At 44.0% G+C, this 20,473-nt stretch overlaps 1 protein-coding gene across 4 annotated transcripts in view; it reads right to left on the reverse strand.

The window, feature by feature from the left end:
* Nucleotides 1-20,473, reverse strand: part of LOC135552472 (protein furry homolog) — a 250,025-nt gene that overhangs the window by 214,877 nt on the left and 14,675 nt on the right. The window contains exon 1 of one of the 4 annotated variants that reach the window (XM_064984131.1): nt 3,801-3,867. The exons of the other annotated variants lie outside the window; for them this stretch is intronic. Coding sequence (XP_064840203.1) covers nt 3,801-3,861 — 61 coding nt within the window. The 5' untranslated portion in view covers nt 3,862-3,867. Of the gene's footprint in view, nt 1-3,800; nt 3,868-20,473 lie in introns of those variants that run through there. 4 annotated transcript variants of the gene reach the window in all.

The raw sequence follows: 20,473 nt of genomic DNA on the forward strand, positions 1-20,473 counted from the left end.
GACGGAAGCTATACTGTTACACTGGCAATAAAGTGCCTATAAGAACATCCAATAGTCAAAGGTTAATGAAATACAAATGGTATAGAGGGGAATAGTCCTATAATTCCTATAATAACTACAACCTAAAACTTCATACCTGGGAATATTGAAGACTCATGTTAAAAGGAACCAACAGCTTTCATATGTTCTCATGTTCTGAGCAAGGAACTGAAATGTTAGCTTTCTTACATAGCACATATTGCACTTTTACTTTCTTCTCCAACACTTTATTTTTGCATTATTTAAACCAAATTGAACATGTTTCATTATTTACTTAAGGCTAAATTCATTCAGTATTGTTGTAATTGTCATTATTACAAATAAATAAATAAAAATCGTCCGATTAATCGGATCGGCTTTTTTGGTCCTCCAATAATCAGTATTGGCGTTGAAAAATCATAATCGGTCGACCTCTACTGTAGACCACACTATCTACCAAGAGAGTTCTCATATGTATTATTCGTAGCCGTCAATTTACCACCCCAAAGTGATGCTGGCACTCAGACCGCTCTCAACCAACTCTATAAGGCCATAAGCGAAGACGAAAATGCTCACCCAGAAGCGGCACTCCTACTGGCATGGGACTTTAATGTAGGCAAACTTAAATCACTTTTACCAAATTTTTACCGGCATGTCACCAGGGAAAAAAAGATCTTAGACCACCTTTACTCCACACACAGAGATGCATACAAAGCTCAGCCCCGCCCTCCATTTGGCAAATCTGACCATAATTGTATCCTCCTGATTCCTGCGTACAAGCAAAAACTAAAGCAGGAAATTCCAGTGACTTGCTCAATACGGAAGTGGTCAGATGACGTGGATGCTCCACTACATGACTGTTTTGCTAGCACAGACAGGAATATGTTCTGGGATTCATCCAATGGCATTGAGGAATACACCACCTCAGTCATCGGTTTCATCAACAAGTGCATCGATGACGACATCCCCCCAGTGACTGTATATACATATCCCAACCAGAAACCATGGATTACAGGCAACATCCGCATCGAGCTAAAGGCTACAGCTGCTGCATTCAAGGAGCAGGACACTTATCCGGAAGCCTATTAGAAATCCCGCTATGCCCTCAGATGAACCATCAAACAAGCAAAGCGTCAATACAGGATTAAGGTTGAATCCTAGTGCACCGGCTCTGATGCTCGTCGGATGTGGTAGGGCTTGAAACCTATTACGGCCTACAAAGGGAAACCCAGACGCGAGCTGCCCAGTGACGCGAGCCTACCAGACGAGCTAAATGCCTTTTATGCTCGCTTCGAGGCAAGCAACACGGAAGCATGCACGAGAGCACCAGCTGTTCTGGATGACTGTGTGATAACACTCTGTGTGATAACACTCACAAAACCTTTAAACAGGTCAACATTCACAAAGCAGCTGGGCCAGACGGATTACCAGGAGGTGTACTCAAAGCATGCGCGGACCAACTGTCAAGTGTCTTCACTGAAATTTTCAACCTCTCCCTGACCGAGTATGTAATACCTACATGTTTCAAGCAGACCACCCTAGTCCCTGTGCCCAAGAAAGCGAAGGTAACCTGCCTAAATGATTACCACCCCTGTTACTCACTTCTGTAGCCATGAAGTGCTTTGGAAGGCAGGTTATGGCTCACATCAACAGCATCCTCCCGGACACCTTAGACCCACCCCAATTTGCATACCTCCCCAACAGATCCACATATGACGCAATCTCAATCGCATTCCACACTGCCCTTTCTCACCTGGACAAAAGGAACACCTATTTGAGAATGCTGTTGCTTGACTCTAGCTCAGCGTTCAAAACCATAGTGCCCACAAAGCTCACTAAGAGAAGGACTCTGGGACTAAACACCTTCCTCTGCAACTGGATCCTGGACTTCCAAGGTGGTTAGAGTAGGAAACAAAACGTCTGCCATGCTGATCCTTAACACTGGGGCTCCTCAGGGGTGTGTACTTAGTCCCCTCCTGTATTCCCTGTTCACCCACGACTGCGTGGCCAAACACGACTCCAACACCATCATTAAATTTGCTGACGACACAACAGTGGTAGGCCTGATCACCGACAACGATGACACGGGCTATATTGGGGTGGTCAGAGAACTGTCAGTGTGGTGCCAGGACAACAACCTCTCCCTCAATGTGAGCAAGACTAAGGAGCTGATCGTGGACTACAGGAAAAGGCGGGCCGAACAGGCCCACAATAACATCGATGGGGCTGTAGTGGAGCGGATCGAGAGTTTCAAGTTCCTTGGTGTCCACATCACCAATGAACTATCATGGTCCAAACATACCAAGACATTCATGAAGAGTGCACAACAAAACCGTTTAATCAAAAGATATGGCATGGGTCCCAAGATTTTCAAAAGGTTCTACAGCTGCACCATCTAGAGCATCCTGACCGATTGCATGGTATGGCAACTGCTTGGCATCTGACCGTGAGGAACTACAGACGGTAGTGCGAATGGCCCAGTACATCACTGGGGCCAAGCTTCCTGCTATCTAGGACCTATATAATAGGCTGTGTTAGAGGAAAGCCCATAAAATTGTCAGAGACTCCAGTCACCCAAGTTATCGACTGTTTTCTCTGCTACTGCACGGCAAGCGGTACTACAGCGCCAGGTCTAGGAACAAAAGGCTCCTCAACAGCTTCTACCCCCAAGGCATAAGACTGCTGAACAATTCATAATATCGTCACCGAACAATTTACATTGACCCCCGCTTTTGTACACTGCTGCTACTCACTGTTTGTTTGTTACCTATGCATAGTCAGATGTACAGATTAAACCAACAAGCCTGTATTCCCGCACACTGACTCGGTACCGGTGCTCCCTGTATATACATTTACATTTAAGTCATTTAGCAGACGCTCTTATCCAGAGCGACTTACAAATTGGTGAATTCACCTTCTGACATCCAGTGGAACAGCCACTTTACAATAGTGCATCTAAATCATTAAGGGGGGGGGTGAGAAGGATTACTTATCCTATCCTAGGTATTCCTTGAAGAGGTGGGGTTTCAGGTGTCTCCGGAAGGTGGTGATTGACTCCGCTGTCCTGGCATCGTGAGGGAGTTTGTTCCACCATTGGGGGGCCAGAGCAGCGAGCCTCATTATTGTTATTCTTATTGTGTTACTTTTTATTATTACTTTTTATTTTAGTCTACATGGTAAATATTTTCTTTCTGAAATGTATGCAGCAAGCAACGCGTCGGGAAGGGGCCAGAGAGTGGGGCTGGCTGCAGTAGAGGTGTCGTCCATGCCTCTGCTTTAATCAACCACATGGTGCATTCTTATATGTACTTTTTATCTGCCAGGAATGCCCAGCATGTGTGCTTATCTGGCATGGCTTACAGTACACTCTCATCCTCATGCCCACCAAAGCCAAGTGCCATACACTGGTCTCTAGCCACCACAACCAAGCACCTAACCTGGCTGTGCCCAACACATCCCATCCCAACACCTTACCATACACCTATCCAGCCCAACTGAGCCCAGCACCTACCCAGCGTGCGCCCTACCCAGCCCAGCACTTACCCAACCCAGCACCTATACAGTTCAGCACCTATACAGTTCAGCACCTATACAGTTCAGCACATACTAAGCGGCGCCATGCCCCTACCCAGCCCAGCACCTATCCAGCACCTACCCAGCACCTACCCAGCTCAGGCTAGCTCAGCACCTAACCAGCCTAGTCTAACACCTACCCAGCCAAGCCCGGAACTAACTTAGCACCTACCAAGCCCAGTCCAGCACCTACCCAGCCCAGCACCTACCCAGGCCCTTGATGAAGCCGATGACACTAGCCTTGCTCCAGCACACAGCCGTGCCGTCCATGGTGGGGAAGGGAGGGAGAGTGGCCAGGGTTGTAAAAGTCAGACAAATGCACGCTACAAATCCTTTAATGTCCTTCCGTCTGTCTGTCCCTGGACTCTGTTGATTTTCTGTCTGTGCTCCTGGGTGTACGCTCCATGGTGAACTGACCCAGAGTGGGTCTGTAGAGACAGGTGTGTTTAAAAGACTGGGTTGTTTGCTGATCCACACAAATCTCTTCCTATATCTCCCAGTCAGTTCCAGCCTGCCTCTGTGGCTGTGTGCTGCCTTGTGATCAACCAGTACCTTCCAAGAGTGAAGGTCAGGCAGGAATTTTTAGCCACGGCCCATTGGAATGACGAGGGCTAACATGCTACGGTGGCATAGTTGTGTGACTATATTTATCCTGGGGTACACACTATACTGACACGTCAGCCCTCCCCTTTCCCCCCTCCCTCCCTTCCTCCCACCTCCCATTCCCTCCCTCCCTCCCACTAGAGTATGAGGCACAGGGCAAAGCAGCAGAGTGTAAACAGCAGTCTCAGTCAGGCTCAGCCAGCCAACTAAAGCAAAATTAGCCTAGTGCTGTATAGCTAAAGCTAAAGTTAGCTAACCATGGTCTTCTATTTAACTCCTATCCTCTCAGCAAATGGACAGTCCTATAGATTTGTAGACCCATGGAGGGGCTTAAAAACGGTTTAAGAATCCCCATGCATATTCACACTATATGCAAGTATTTGTGTGTTTTCTTAAAATTGCATTAAACAAAAGAGTCACAAAATCTGCAGACAATTTAACATCATCCTACATTTACATGAATTGGTTTGTAAGGATGGTAAATTAATACTGCACAAAAAGTTGTTTTCCATGTTTTTTTGATCAAGAAAAATATTCAATTTAATGTGGATGTTTTGTGTCTTTGCCCATAACTTTTCACCTTCTGATGTAAATGTTTGAGGACAGGGTTTTGTTCTTTTTGGATCCCATTAGCCTATGAGCAACAATTGAATCCTGTAAGATACTGTTCTTAATTATACAACAACCTTTTTTTGCCAAAGCAGAGATACTGAAAGAAATATGTCTATATCGGTCCTCAAATACTAGTAAAGGCCCAGTGCACTACTTTTCTGATTCTTTTTTATTTTCATATTAATATTTTGTTTTAATTCAGATTATTCAGGGGGTACTGGAGCATCCTCAACACCCCTACTTCCCGCTGCTATGTATCAAGGTACTTTTAGTTTATTGGCGTTCACTTGTATGTTTGGCCAATTGTCTGTTGTCTAGTTGATGTAATGCAAAGAATTTGTGAAGTGACAACAATGCTCGTGAGCGATGGAAAATGGAAACTCCCAACCAAAAATAAGGTTGTCCTTTCAGCAAAGTACCGAACACAACCAAGTTTCGACTGTTAAATGAAACATGAGGACTATTAGCCTAAATGAAAGATAAGTGTTCACTGAAACGACTTCTCCAGCATTTATCTATTTTGATTGAATGGGTCTCATGTTGCATGCTTTCAGCTGTAAATGGGGAGCTGAAGAAAGCAACCAGTGTGGCTAGTCACTCTGGGCTCTGTATCAGATGCTGCGACTGGTACGCCACATGTGACTCGATGAACAACAGGCTAGCTCAGGCACACTGGGCATTACATCACCAGCACACTGCTGCTGACAAACTCTCTGAGTATGGTGGTGCTCCCTACAGATGTCAGATCTTAATTTGATCCATTTCGTCCCAGGAGGAAAATAATCCTTTAATAAGAGGACTTGCTGCCAGGGGGCGTGTCCGTAGGCTACACAGTGCGGTAACGTATCTAGGGGGTTTGGGAAGGCTCTTCAAACCAACTGACCTCATAACATCAAGGATCATCAGTATTGGTCTGAGCAGCACACTTTGGCATTACGAGTTTGTATTTTTTTTAATTTTACTAGGCAAGTCCGTTAAGAACAAATCCTTATTTACAATGACTGCCTACCCCTGCCAAACACGGACAATGCTGGGCCAATTGTGCGCCGCCCTATGAGACTCCCAATCACGGCCAGTTGTGATTCAGCCTGGAATCGAACCAGGGTCTGTAGTGACGCCTCTAGCACTGAGATGCAGTGCCTTAGACTGCTCCGCCACTGAGGAGCCCATATACAGATGTGCTCAAATTTGTTGGTACCCTGCCTCAAAAAACAAAGAATTCACAATTTTCTCTGAAATAACTCGAAACTGACAAAAGTAATTAGCATCCACCATTGTTTATTCCATATTTAATAGAAATCATACTTTGCTTTTGATTTTTTACTCAACATAATATTGTAAATAATAAAACAAATGATAATGGCATGGACAAAAATGATGGGACCCTTAACTTAATATTTTGTTGCACAACCTTTAGAGGCAATCACTGCAATCAAATGTTTTCTGTAGCTATCAATGAGACATCTGCAGCTGATAAGAGGTAGTTTGGCCCACTCTTCCTGTGAAAACTGCTCCAACTGTCTCGGGTTTGATGGGTGCCTTCTCCAGACTGCAAGTTTCAGCTCTTTCCATAGCTGTTTGATATGATTCAGATTAGGACTTATAGAAGTTCTTTTTTTTTGTCCAATGTTTTGTTCTTATCCATTCTTGGTTGCTTTTAGCTGTGTGTTTTGGATCATTATCCTGTTGGAGGACCCATTACCTGCGACTGAGACAGAGCTTTCTGACACTGGGCAGCACATTTTGCTCCAGAACGCCTTGAAATTGTTGAGATTTCATTATCCCCTGCACAGATTCAAGGCACCCTGTGCCAGGCACAGCAAAGCAGCCCCAAAACATAACCCAGCTTCCTCCATGTTTCACTGTAGGTATGTTGTTATTTTCTTTGAAAGCTTCATTTTTTCATATGTGAACATAGAGCTGATGTGACTTGCCAAAAAGCTCCAGTTTTGACTCATCTGTCCAAAGGACATTCTCCCAGAAGGATGGTGGCTTGTCTATATGCATTTTAGCAAATTCCAGTCTGGCTTTTATATGTTTTTATGTTTTTCTCCTGGGTCTCCTTCCGTGGAGCCTACTTCAGCTCAAAAAGAGACAGATGGTGCGATCAGAAACTAACGTACCATCACCTTGGAGTTCAGCTTGTATCTCTTTGGCAGTTATCGTTGGTTCTTTTTCAACCATTCGCACTCTCCTTCTGTTCAATCTGGGGTCGATTTTCCTCTTGCGGCCGCGCCCAGGGAGGATGGCTACAGTTCCATGGACCATAGATTTGGGTATGTCATTTTAGGCGAGAATTGAAAAAAAGGGGTGGCTCCTTAAGAGTTAAGACATGCAGGTCAGTCAATCTGGAAAATGTCAAGAACGTTTCTTCAAGTGCAGTCGCAAAAAAACAACAAGCCCTATGACGAAACTGTCTCTGACGAGGATTGCCGCAGGAAAGGAAGACCCTAAGTTACCTCTGCTGCAGTGGATAAGTTCATTAGCGTTACCAGCCTCAAAAATTGCAGCCCAAACAAATGCTTCACAGAGTTCAAGTAACAGACACATCTCAACATCAACTGTTCAGAGGAGACTGCGTAAACAGGCCTTCTTGGTCAAATTGCTGCAAAGAAACCTCTACCAATAAGAAGAAAATATTTGCTTGGGACAAGAAACATGAGCAATGGACATTAGACCGTTGGAAATCTGTCCTTTGGTCTGATGAGTCTCTGATGAGATTTTAGGTTCCAACCACCGTGTCTTTGTGTGAGATGCAGAGTAGGTGAATGGATGATCTCTGCATGTGTGGTTCCCACCATGAAGCAAGGAAGAGGTGTGATGGTGTGCTTTATTAGTATTCAAGGTACACTTAACTAGCATGGCTACCACAGCATTCTGCAGAGACACGACATCCCATCTGGTTTACATTTAGTGGCATCTGTTTTTTGAGATTGAGATGGTTTGGGATGAGTTGGACCTCAGAGTGAAGTGTGGAAACTCCCTTCAATACTGTTGGAAAAGCATCCCAGGTGAAGCCGGTTCAGAGAATGCCAAGAGTGTGCAAAACTGTCATTAAGGCAAGTTTAGTTTAGGTTATTAATTTGACCATTTAAAAAAACCAGAACACATAAAACTTGAAAAAGCCATACATGCGCATGAATAAAATCATGGAGGACAACACACAATAAAGTCTGTGACTTATTTCCATTGTGGTCCTCTTGAGACAAGATGGCTAGACACGATTGAACACAGTATGGCAGTGATATAATAAAACAAAATATCTATCTATCTAAGAAGAACATCTATCTCATCATTCCAGTTACATCACCAGATGTAAGGCAAAGGGTGGCTATTAGAAGAACCTCAAAAATAAAATGTAATTTTGACTTGTTTAACACATTTGTGTTACGACATGATTCTATTTGTGTCATTTAATAGTTTTGATGTCTTCACTATTATTCTACAATGTAGAAAATAGTAAAATAAAGAAAAACCCTTGAAAGAGTAGGTGTTCTAAAACTTTTGACCAGTAGTGTGTGTATATATATCTATATACAATGCCTTGAGAAAGTATTCGGCCCCCTTGAACTTTGCGACCTTTTGCCACATTTCAGGCTTCAAACATAAAGATATAAAACTGTATTTTTTTGTGAAGAATCAACAACAAGTGGGACACAATCAATAAGTGGAACGACATTTATTGGATATTTCAAACTTTTTTAACAAATCAAAAACTGAAAAATTGGGCGTGCAAAATTATTCAGCCCCCTTAAGTTAATACTTTGTAGCGCCACCTTTTGCTGCGATTACAGCTGTAAGTCGCTTGGGGTAGGTCTCTATCAGTTTTGCACATCGAGAGACTGAATTTTTTTCCCATTCCTCCTTGCAAAACAGCTCGAGCTCAGTGAGGTTGGATGGAGAGCATTTGTGAACAGCAGTTTTCAGTTCTTTCCACAGATTCTCGATTGGATTCAGGTCTGGACTTTGACTTGGCCATTCTAACACCTGGATATGTTTATTTTTGAACCATTCCATTGTAGATTTTGCTTTCTGTTTTGGATCATTGTCTTGTTGGAAGACAAATCTCCGTCCCAGTCTCAGGTCTTTTGCAGACTCCATCAGGTTTTCTTCCAGAATGGTCCTGTATTTGGCTCCATCCATCTTCCCATCAATGTTAACCATCTTCCCTGTCCCTGCTGAAGAAAAGCAGGCCCAAACCATGATGCTACCACCACCATGTTTGACAGTGGGTATGGTGTGTTCAGGGTGATGAGCTGTGTTGCTTTTACGCCAAACATAACGTTTTGCATTGTTGCCAAAAAGTTCAATTTTGGTTTCATCTGACCAGAGCACCTTCTTCCACATGTTTGGTGTGTCTCCCAGGTGGCTTGTGGCAAACTTTTGGATCTTTGTCCCCATGTGCAGTTGCAAACCGTATTCTGACTTTTTTATGGTGGTTTTTGGGCAGTGGGTTCTTCCTTGCTGAGCGGCATTTCAGGTTATGTCGATATAGGACTCATTTTTACTGTGGATATAGATACTTTTGTACCTGTTTCCTCCAGCATCTTCACAAGGTGCTTTGCTGTTGTTCTGGGATTGATATGCACTTTCGAACCGAAGTACGTTCATCTCTCCTTCCTGAGTGGTATGACAGCTGTGTGGTTCCATGGTGTTTATACTTCCGTACTATTGTTTGTACAGATGAATGTGGTACCCTCAGATGTTTGGAAAGTGCTCCCAAGGATGAACCAGACTTGTGGAGGTCTACAATTTCTTTTCTGAGGTATTGGCTGATTTCTTTAGATTTTCCCATGATGTCAAGCAAAAAGGCACTGAGTTTGAAGGTAGTCCTTGAAATACATCTACAGGTACACCTCCAATTGACTCAAATTATGTCAATTAGCCTTTCAGAAGCTTCTAGAATAAGGCTGTAACGTATCAAAATGTGGAAAAAGTCAAGGGGTCTGAACACTTTCCGAATGCACAGGCCTGCACACAATACCCCATGTCAAAGCGGAATATTTTTTTTCTATTTTGTTAACAAATTAATAAAAAATGAAAAGCTGAAATGTCTTGAGTCAATAAGCAATCTTTGTTTTGGCAAGCCGAAATAAATAAATAATAAGTTGCTTAACAAGTCATATAATAAGTTGCATGGACTCACTCTGTGTGCATTAATAGTGTTTAACATAATATTTGAATGACTACCTCATCTCTGTATCCCACACACACAATTATCTGTAATGTCCCTCAGTCGAGCAGTGAATTTCAAACACAGATTCAACCACAAAGACCAGGGTGGTTTTCCAATGCTTCGCAAAGTAGGGCACATATTAGTAGATGGATAAAACATATATAAAAGCAGACTTTGAATATCCCTTTGAGTATGGTGAAAAACTCAACTGCTGGAGAGGAAGGAAGCGACTCAGGAATTTCACCACAAGGCCAATGATATCGCCCAACACTAACGCCCAGTGTCTGGAAAAATAGTTTTGCCACTTTGTATGAATGGAAACTAATGTTGGTGTGGACTACTCTAATTATTTTACCAATAGCTAGTCATCTTATCTAAATGATCAAACAAGTATAATAGTTTTGCTTACAACATTGTCATGTTCTGTGTCAAGCAAAACAATATTCCCTTTAAAAGATATCTTGTCGGCAGTGCAATGCACTTCTCTAGTCTACAATGCAACTTGGATTGAATCCGGACAAAGTTTAGTGGCTAATTGTTTACCTCAAATGTTGGCTTAAGTGTTGCCTGTATGGTACCTATACATGTGAGATAACATCAATCAATTTCTCCAAAGATTAAACCAGATTATCCTTAGTTTTAGGTAGGATTGCAAATAATTTACCAAAGTGACCGGAATCCTCTGTAATTCTTCTGTAATTTTTGTAATTAATGTAATATATGGTAACTTCGGTAATTTATACTTAAATAACTGTAATATGTATTTATATATTTAGATATTTTTATATCTGTGTCCAGTTTCTAGGGGATAGAACATATGGGTCCAGCGAAAATAGCCTAATGATTTTTTAAAAGCATCTAATCAACAATGGTATTATTTGTAATTAACTCTAACTCTATTAACTCTAACTCTTCCAACTATTGACAAGTTTGGTGCCAAAACATTTACATCAAAGACATAATAGTAAACACCAATGGTATTCATTATTGACATAATAAAAGAAATACAAGTGTGAAAAAATAAATATAAACCCTCATATTAAACACCAAAAAGGTATTCACTAAGTTGATGGTTTATATTTAGGATAATATTTTACAGCTTTATCATGCTAAGTTTTATTCATTGTATTATCTTATTTGATTATTTTATACATTTTACTTGTTATAAGGCTACAAAGAGGTCCAGCAATAATAAGGCCACCATAGATCTTGTTATAAACTTCCAAAAAACCTTAAAGTAAAAATCCCCTCAAAACCACTCATTCCTGTAATTTAGAGTTTTAAATAATCCTAATATGTGAGAACAATATTTATTGTGAACAAATGTTTAATTTTGTTGTTATAATAAGGTTGTTTGCAACGTGAAAATCATTGTGGAAATCTGTTGCAGCTCAAGTCGAAAACAAAGCCCACAATGCAATGCTCTCTCTATGGGCTGGCTGGCTAGTTACACTCTAGGAGAACCCTGCGAAGAACCCCTTTTGGTTCCAGATAGAACCCTTTTGGTTACCATGTAGAACGGGTGACATAACTTAGCATTAATTTTTAATTGTGTTTTTAAATGGTCAAACAAACAAATCAAATCATTCATAACTTTCCAAGAAGGCTCTTTTTATTATAATAACATAATTCTGTTGTATTACAGTATGTTCTTGTGAAACTTGCCAGAATGCACTTAAATATGTACAGTACTTCATATTATTCTTATACATTCACTTTATTTTGGGGGGCTGTCAATATCCTGTATTAAAACTGTGTATTTGAATGTTATGCATTGATATGTGTGATTTTAAAATGCTTTTAAGGTACGTGACCCCACAAAGATAGATTTAGGCCTAGTTAGTTGAGTTATTGTTATGTACTTGAGTGAAGACCCAAAAGCGGTTTTAACAGAAAACAGAGTTCTTTAATGAAAAACAGGAATGGCATAAATCCTCTTCCAACGTTGACAATGGAACAAAAAGAACGTAGTATAGTGCAGGATGCACCTGCCAGGCAGACTCCGACAGGATAGGACAAGGTGGAAGCAAACGAGACGACAGCTTGCTTCTGGCATCAAAAACACAAACAAGAATCAGACACTGAAAGTAGCAGGAACAGAGAGAGAAATAGAGACCTAATCAGAGGGGGAAGAGAGAACAGGTGTGAAAGAGTGAATGAGCTAGTTAGGGGAGATGTAGAACAGCTGAAGAATGAGAGACAGAGAAGGTAACCTAAAAAGACCAGCAGAGAGAGACAGAGTGAAGAGAAAGGACAGGAACAGACATAACAAGACATGACAGTACCCCCCCACTCACCGAGCGCCTCCTGGCGCACTCGAGGAGGAAACCTGGCGGCAACGGAGGAAATCATCGATCAGCGAACGGTCCAGCACGTCCCGAGAGGGAACCCAACTCCTCTCCTCAGGACCGTACCCCTCCCAATCCACTAGGTACTGATGACCACGGCCCCGAGGGCGCATGTCCAAAATCTTACGAACCCTGTAGATGGTTGCGCCCTCGACAAGGATGGGGGGGGAGGGACGAGCGGGGCGCGAAGAACGGGCTTAACACAGGAGACATGGAAGACCGGGTGAACGCGACGAAGATAGCGCGGGAGAAGAAGTCGCACTGCGACAGGATTAATGACCTGGGAAATACGGAACGGACCAATGAACCGCGGGGCCAACTTGCGAGAAGCTGTCTTAAGGGGAAGGTTCTGAGTGGAGAGCCATACTCTCTGACCGCAACAATATCTAGGACTCTTGGTCCTACGCTTATTAGCGGCCCTCACAGTCTGCGCCCTATTACGGCAAAGTGCCGACCTGACCCCCTTCCAGGTGCGCTCGCAACGCTGGACAAAAGCCTGAGCGGAGGGGACGCAGGACTCGGCGAGCTGAGATGAGAACAGCGGAGGCTGGTACCCGAGGCTACTCTGAAAAGGAGATAGACCGGTAGCAGACGAGGGAAGCGAGTTGTGGGCGTACTCTGCCCAGGGGAGCTGTTCTGACCAAGACGCAGGGTTACGAAAAGAAAGACTGCGTAAAATGCGACCAACAGTCTGATTGGCCCGTTCGGCTTGACCGTTAGACTGGGGATGAAAGCCGGACGAGAGACTGACGGAAGCCCCAATCAAACGGCAAAACTCCCTCCAAAATTGAGACGTGAACTGCGGGCCTCTGTCGGAAACGACGTCAGACGGAAGGCCATGAATTCGGAAAACATTCTCGATAATGATCTGAGCCGTCTCCTTAGCAGAAGGGAGCTTAGCGAGAGGAATGAAATGAGCCGCCTTAGAGAATCTATCGACAACCGTAAGAATAACTGTCTTCCCCGCTGATGAAGGCAGTCCGGTGATGAAATCTAAAGCGATGTGAGACCACGGTCGAGAGGGAATGGGAAGCGGTCTGAGACGGCCGGCAGGAGGAGAGTTCCCAGATTTAGTCTGCGCGCAGACCGAACAAGCGGCGACAAATCGACGCGCGTCACGTTCCCGAGTGGGCCACCAGAAACGCTGGCGAATGGAAGCGAGCGTACCCCGAACGCCGGGGTGGCCGGCTAACTTGGCAGAGTGGGCCCACTGAAGAACGGCCGGACGAGTAGGAACGGGAACGAACAGAAGGTTCCTAGGACAAGCTCGCGGCGACGGAGTGTGAGCGAGTGCTTGCTTTACCTGCCTCTCAATTCCCCAGACAGTCAACCCGACAACACGCCCTTCAGGGAGAATCCCCTCGGGGTCGGTGGAGACCTCAGAAGAACTGAAGAGACGAGATAAAGCATCAGGCTTGGTGTTTTTTGAGCCCGGACGATAAGAAATAACAAACTCGAAACGAGCGAAAAACAGAGCCCAACGAGCCTGACGCGCATTAAGTCGTTTGGCTGAACGGATGTACTCAAGGTTCCTATGGTCAGTCCAAACGACAAAAGGAACGGTCGCCCCCTCCAACCACTGTCGCCATTCGCCTAGGGCTAAGCGGATGGCGAGCAGTTCGCGATTACCAACATCATAGTTACGTTCTGACGGCGATAAGCGATGAGAGAAAAACGCGCAAGGATGGACCTTGCCGTCAGAGAGAGAGCGCTGAGAAAGAATGGCTCCCACGCCCACCTCTGACGCGTCAACCTCAACAACAAACTGACTAGAGATGTCAGGTGTAACAAGAATAGGTGCGGATGTAAAACGATTCTTAAGAAGATCAAAAGCTCCCTGGGCGGAAACGGACCACTTAAAGCACGTCTTAACAGAAGTAAGGGCTGTGAGGGGAGCTGCCACCTGACCGAAATTACGGATGAAACGACGATAGAAATTAGCGAAGCCCAGAAAGCGCTGCAGCTCGACGCGTGACTTAGGAACGGGCCAATCAATGACAGCCTGGACCTTAGCGGGATCCATCTTAATGCCCTCAGCGGAAATAACGGAACCGAGAAAAGGGACAGAGGCGGCATGAAAAGTGCACTTCTCAGCCTTCACATAAAGACAGGTCTCCAAAAGGCGCTGGAGGACGCGTCGCACGTGCTGAACATGAATCGAGAGAGACGGTGAAAAAATCAGGATATCGTCCATGTAAACGAAAACAAAAATGTTCAGCATGTCTCTCAGGACGTCGTTAACTAGTGCCTGAAAGACAGCTGGAGCGTTAACGAGGCCGAAAGGAAGAACCCGGTATTCAAAGTGCCCTAACGGAGTGTTAAACGCCGTCTTCCACTCGTCCCCCTCCCTGATGCGCACGAGATGGTAGGCGTTACGAAGGTCCAATTTGGTGAAAAACCTGGCTCCCTGCAGGATCTCGAAGGCTGAAGACATAAGAGGAAGCGGATAACGATTCTTAACTGTTATGTCATTCAGCCCTCGATAATCCACGCATGGGCGCAGGGACCCGTCCTTCTTCTGAACAAAAAAAAACCCCGCTCCGGCGGGAGAGGAGGAGGAGACTATGGTACCGGCGTCGAGCGAAACCGACAAATAATCCTCGAGAGCCTTACGTTCGGGAGCCGACAGAGAGTATAATCTACCCCGGGGGAGTAGTTCCCGGAAGGAGATCAATACTACAGTCATACGACCGGTGTGGAGGAGAGAAGTGGCCTTGGAACGACTGAACACCGTGCGCAGATCGTGATACTCCTCCGGCACCCCTGTCAAATCGCCAGGCTCCTCCTGTGAAGAAGAGACAGAGGAAACAGGAGGGATAGCAGACATTAAACAGGTCACATGACAAGAAACATTCCAGGATAGGATAGTATTACTAGACCAATTAATAGAAGGGTTATGGCGCACTAGCCAGGGATGACCCAAAACAACAGGTGTAAAAGGTGAACGAAAAATTAAAAAAGAAATGGTTTCGCTATGATTACCAGAGACAGTGAGGGTTAAAGGCAGCGTCTCACGCTGAATCTTGGGGAGAGAACTACCATCTAAAGCGAACAAGGCCGTGGGCTCCCTAACTGTCTGAGAGGAATGTCATGTTCCCGAGCCCAGGTCTCGTCCATAAAACAGCCCTCCGCCCCAGAGTCTATCAAGGCACTGCAGGAAGCAGATGAACCGGGCCAGCGGAGATGGACCGGAAAGGTAGTGCGTGATCCAGAAGGAGAGGCCTGAGTAGTTGCGCTCACCAGTAGCCCTCCCCTTACTGATGAGCTCTGGCTTTTACTGGACATGAGGTGACAAAATGACCAGCGGAGCCGCAGTAGAGACAGAGGCGATTGGTGATTCTCCGTTCCTTCTCCTTGGCCGAGATGCGGATACCCCCAGCTGCATAGGCTCAGCATCCGAGCCGGCGGAGGAGGGTGGCAGTGATGCGGCAGGTGGCAGTGATGTGGAGAGGGGAGCAACGGAGAACGCGAGCTCCTTTCCACGAGCTCGGCGACGAAGATCAAACCGTCGCTCTATGCGAATAGAGAGGGCTATTAAGGAGTCCAGACTGGAAGGAACCTCCCGGGAGAGGATCTCATCCTTAACCTCGACGAGGAGACCCTCCAGAAAACGAGCGAGCAAAGCCGGCTCGTTCCAGTCACTAGAGGCAGCGAGAGTGCGAAACTCAATAGAATAATCCGTTATGGATCGATTCCCCTGACATAGGGAAGACAGGGCCCTGGAAGCCTCCTCCCCAAAAACAGAACGGTCAAAAACCCGTATCATCTCCTCCTTAAAGTCCTGAAACTGGTTAATACACTCAGCCCTCGCCTCCCAGATTGCCGTGCCCCACTCACGCGCCCGTCCGGTAAGGAGAGAAATGACGTAGGCGATGCGGGCTGCGCTCCTGGAGTAAGTGTTGGGCTGGAGAGAGAACACCACATCACACTGAGTGAGGAATGAGCGGCACTCAGTGGGCTCCCCAGAGTAACAGGGCGGGTTGTTGATCCTGGGCTCCGGAGACTCGGAAACCCTGGAAGTGGGCGGTGGATCGAGGTGGAGTTGGTGAACCTGTCTTGTGAGGTCGGAGACTTGGACGGCCAGGGTCTCAACGGCATGTCGAGCAGCAGACAATTCCTCCTCGTGTCTGCCTAGCATCGCTCCCTGGATCTCGACGGCGGAGTGAAAAGGGTCCGGAGCCGCTGGGTCCATTCTTGGTCTGATTCTTCTGTTATGTACTTGAGTGAAGACCCAAAAGCGGTTTTAACAGAAAACAGAGTTCTTTAATGAAAAACAGGAATGGCATAAATCCTCTTCCAACGTTGACAATGGAACAAAAAGAACGTAGTATAGTGCAGGATGCACCTGCCAGGCAGACTCCGACAGGATAGGACAAGGTGGAAGCAAACGAGACGACAGCTTGCTTCTGGCATCAAAAACACAAACAAGAATCAGACACTGAAAGTAGCAGGAACAGAGAGAGAAATAGAGACCTAATCAGAGGGGGAAGAGAGAACAGGTGTGAAAGAGTGAATGAGCTAGTTAGGGGAGATGTAGAACAGCTGAAGAATGAGAGACAGAGAAGGTAACCTAAAAAGACCAGCAGAGAGAGACAGAGTGAAGAGAAAGGACAGGAACAGACATAACAAGACATGACAGTTATTTTAACATCCTATGGGCCCTACCCCTTGGATGCAGTGATCACAATATAGTGGAAACCAACATTCCAACAGCTGGGCCTAAAATACTATATAAGATATCATACAAAAGATTTTGCTGTGACTCTTATGCGAATGATGTTAAAAATATGTATTTGTCTGATGTGATTAATAAGGAGCATCCAGACACTGCAATTGATGAATTTACGAAATTGCTTCTTCCAATTATTACTAAACATGCACCTGTTAAGAAACTGACTGTTACATCTCCATGGATCGATGAGGAAATGAAAAACGGTATGTTTGAAAGAGAAGAGGCAATAAGTCTTGCTGCACATCTTGACTTACTGCAAATTGAGAAAGCAAGTGACGAAAGACAACAAAAATAAGAAGAAACTGTATCATAAAGCTAGTATCTATGATATAAAGAATGATGCAAACAAACTTTGGAGTACTTTAAATGAAATTATGGGCAGAAAGACAAATTTAATTCCATCTTTCATCGAATCAGATGGCATATTCCTCACAAAACCATTTGATGTTGCCAATTATCCAATTATTTTAATGATTACTTCTCTGGCAAAGAGGGCAAACTTAGCAGGAAATGCCAACAATAAACAGTGAACCATTGTACTCATGCATAAAAAACTCTTAATGAAGGAAAGGCATTGTAAGTTTACATTTTGTAAAGTTATTGGAGTAATGGCTGAAGCATTGCAATATTTACCTGCCGCTAACTGCAAATTGCACTGCTGGGTATTTAAAAAGTCATAGTCAATCGGTCAATAATATAATAATGTTTATCTGTAACTCGTAATATCTGAAAAATACAGTGCATTTGGAAGGTATTCAGACCCCTTCCCCTTTTCCACATTTTGTTAAGTTACAGCCTTATTCTAAAATTGATTAAATTAACAATGGTCCTCGTCAATATACAAACACTACTCCAAAATGACAAATCTAAAACAGGTTTTTATACATTTTTGCAAATTAAAAACAAAACAGAAATACCTTATTGACATAAGTTTTCAGACCCTTTGCTATGAGACTCAAAACTGAGCTCAGGTGCATCCTGTTTCCATTGATCATCCTTGAGATGTTTCTACAACTTGATTGGAGTCTGCCTGTGGTCAATTCAATTGCATGGACATGATTTGGAAAGGCACACACCTGTCTACATAAGGTCCCACAGTTGACAGTGCATGTCAGAGCCAAATCCAAGACATTAGGTCGAAGGAATTGTCATTAGAGCTCTGAGAAAGGATTGTTTCGAGGCACAGATCTGGGGAAGGGTGAAAAACATTTCTGTAACATTGAAGGTCCCCAAGAACACAGTGGCCTCCATCAATGTTAAATGGAAGAAGTTTGGAACCACCAAGACTGTTCCTAGTGCTCGATGCCTGGTCAAACTGAGCAATCGGGGGAGAAGAGCCTTCGTCAGGGAGGTGACCAAGAATCCGATGGTCACTCTGACAGCGCTCCAGAGTTCCTTTGTGGAGATGGGAGAAACAATCATCTCTGGACAATCATCTCTGCAGCACTCCACCAATCAGGCCTTTATGGTAGAGTGGCCAGACGGAAGCCACTCCTCAGTATAAGGCACATGACAGCCTGCTTGGATATTGCTAAAAGGCATTTAAAGACTCTCTGACCATGAGAAACAAGATTTTATAGTCTGATGAAACCAAGATTGAACTCTTTGGCCTGAATGCCAAGCGCCACATATGGAAGAAACCTGGCACCATCCCTATGGTGAAGCATGGGGGTCGAAGCATCATGCTGTGGGGATGTTTTTCAGCGGCAGGGACTGGGAGAATAGTCAGGATTGAGGCAAAGATGAATGGAGCAAAGTACAGAGAGATCCTTGATAAAAAAATCTGCTCCAGAGCGTTCATGACCTCAGACTTGGGCAAAGGTTCATCTTCCAACAGGGCAAATATCCTAAGCACACAGCCAAGACAACGCAGGAGTGGCTTCGGGACAAGTCTCGGAATGTCCTTGAGTGGCCCAGGCAAAGCCGAACTTGACCCTGATCACGTACCTCTGGAGAGACCTGAAAATAGCTGTTCAGCAATGCTCCTCATCCAATCTGACAGAGGATGAGTGGATCTGCAGTGAATAATGGGAGAAAGTCCCCAAATACAGGTGTGCCAAGCTTGTAGCATCATACCCAAGAAGACTTGAGGGTGTAATCACTGCCAAAGGTACTTCAACAAAATAAAGGTTCTGAATACATATGTAAGTGTGATATTTCCATTTTTAAATTTGGACTAAATTAGCAAAAATGTCAGAAAACCTGTTTTCGCTTTGCCATTATCGGGTATGTGTAGATTAATTCCATTTGAGAATAAGGCTGTAATGTAGCAAAATGTGGAAAAAGTCAAGGGGTCTGAATACTTTCAGAATGCACTGTATATATACAAAACATATATATGGGGGATTGTAAATGATGCAGACAATAACATTGATGGAAGCCACAATATATCTGCAATATTAAATCTGATCTACTACTGTCATTGACAACTTAGATGGAAAGCTACTGAGGATGGTAGCTGACTCTATAGCCACTCCTATCTGTCATATCATAGCTAAGCCTAGAGGAAAGTCTATATCGTCAAGCCTGGATTTTTTTACATTTTTTTTTAAATCTGTAAACAAATTAACAGCAGACTTTCAGCATACTTATAGAGAAGGGCCCACAACATATACTGCACTGACATAAATGACTGATGATTGGTTAAAATAAATTGATAATAAGAAGATTGCGGGAGCTGTACTGTTAGATTTCAATGCTGCCTTTAATATTATTGACCATAGCCTCTTGCTGAGAAAAGGCATGTGTTATGGCTTTTCAACCTCTGCCATATAGTGGATTAGAGCTATCTATCTAATATAACTCAAAGGGTTTTCTTTAATGGAAGCTTCTCTAATGTCAAACATGTAAAGTGCGGTGTAACACAGGGCAGCTCTCTCGGCACTCTACTCTTTTCTATTTTTACCAATGACCTGCCACTGGCATTAAACAAAGCATGTGTATACACTGATGAATCAATCATATACACATTAGCAACCACAGTTAACGAAGTCACTGAAACCCTTAACATAGAGTTGCAGTCAGTTTTGGAATGGGTGGCCAGTAATGGTCCAGAACATCTCTAAAACTAAAAGCATTGTAGTCAGTTTTGGAATGGGTGGCCAGTAATGGTCCAGAACATCTCGAAAACTAAAAGCATTGTATTTGATTTGGTACAAATCATTCCTTATGTTCTAGACCTCAGCTGAATTTGGTAATGAATGGTATAGCTGTTGAACAAGTTGAGGAGACTCAATTACTTGGTGTAACCTTAGATTCTATAACTTTCATGGTCAAAACATATACAGTTGAAGTCGGAAGTTTACATACACTTAGGTTGGAGTCATTAAAACTCGTTTTTCAACTACTCCACAAATTTCTTGTTAAAACCTCTTGAAGCTAGGGGACACTATTTTTATTTTTGGAAAAATA

This window comes from Oncorhynchus masou, chromosome 13 (assembly GCF_036934945.1).
Source record: "Oncorhynchus masou masou isolate Uvic2021 chromosome 13, UVic_Omas_1.1, whole genome shotgun sequence".
Classification (NCBI taxonomy): domain Eukaryota; kingdom Metazoa; phylum Chordata; class Actinopteri; order Salmoniformes; family Salmonidae; genus Oncorhynchus; species Oncorhynchus masou.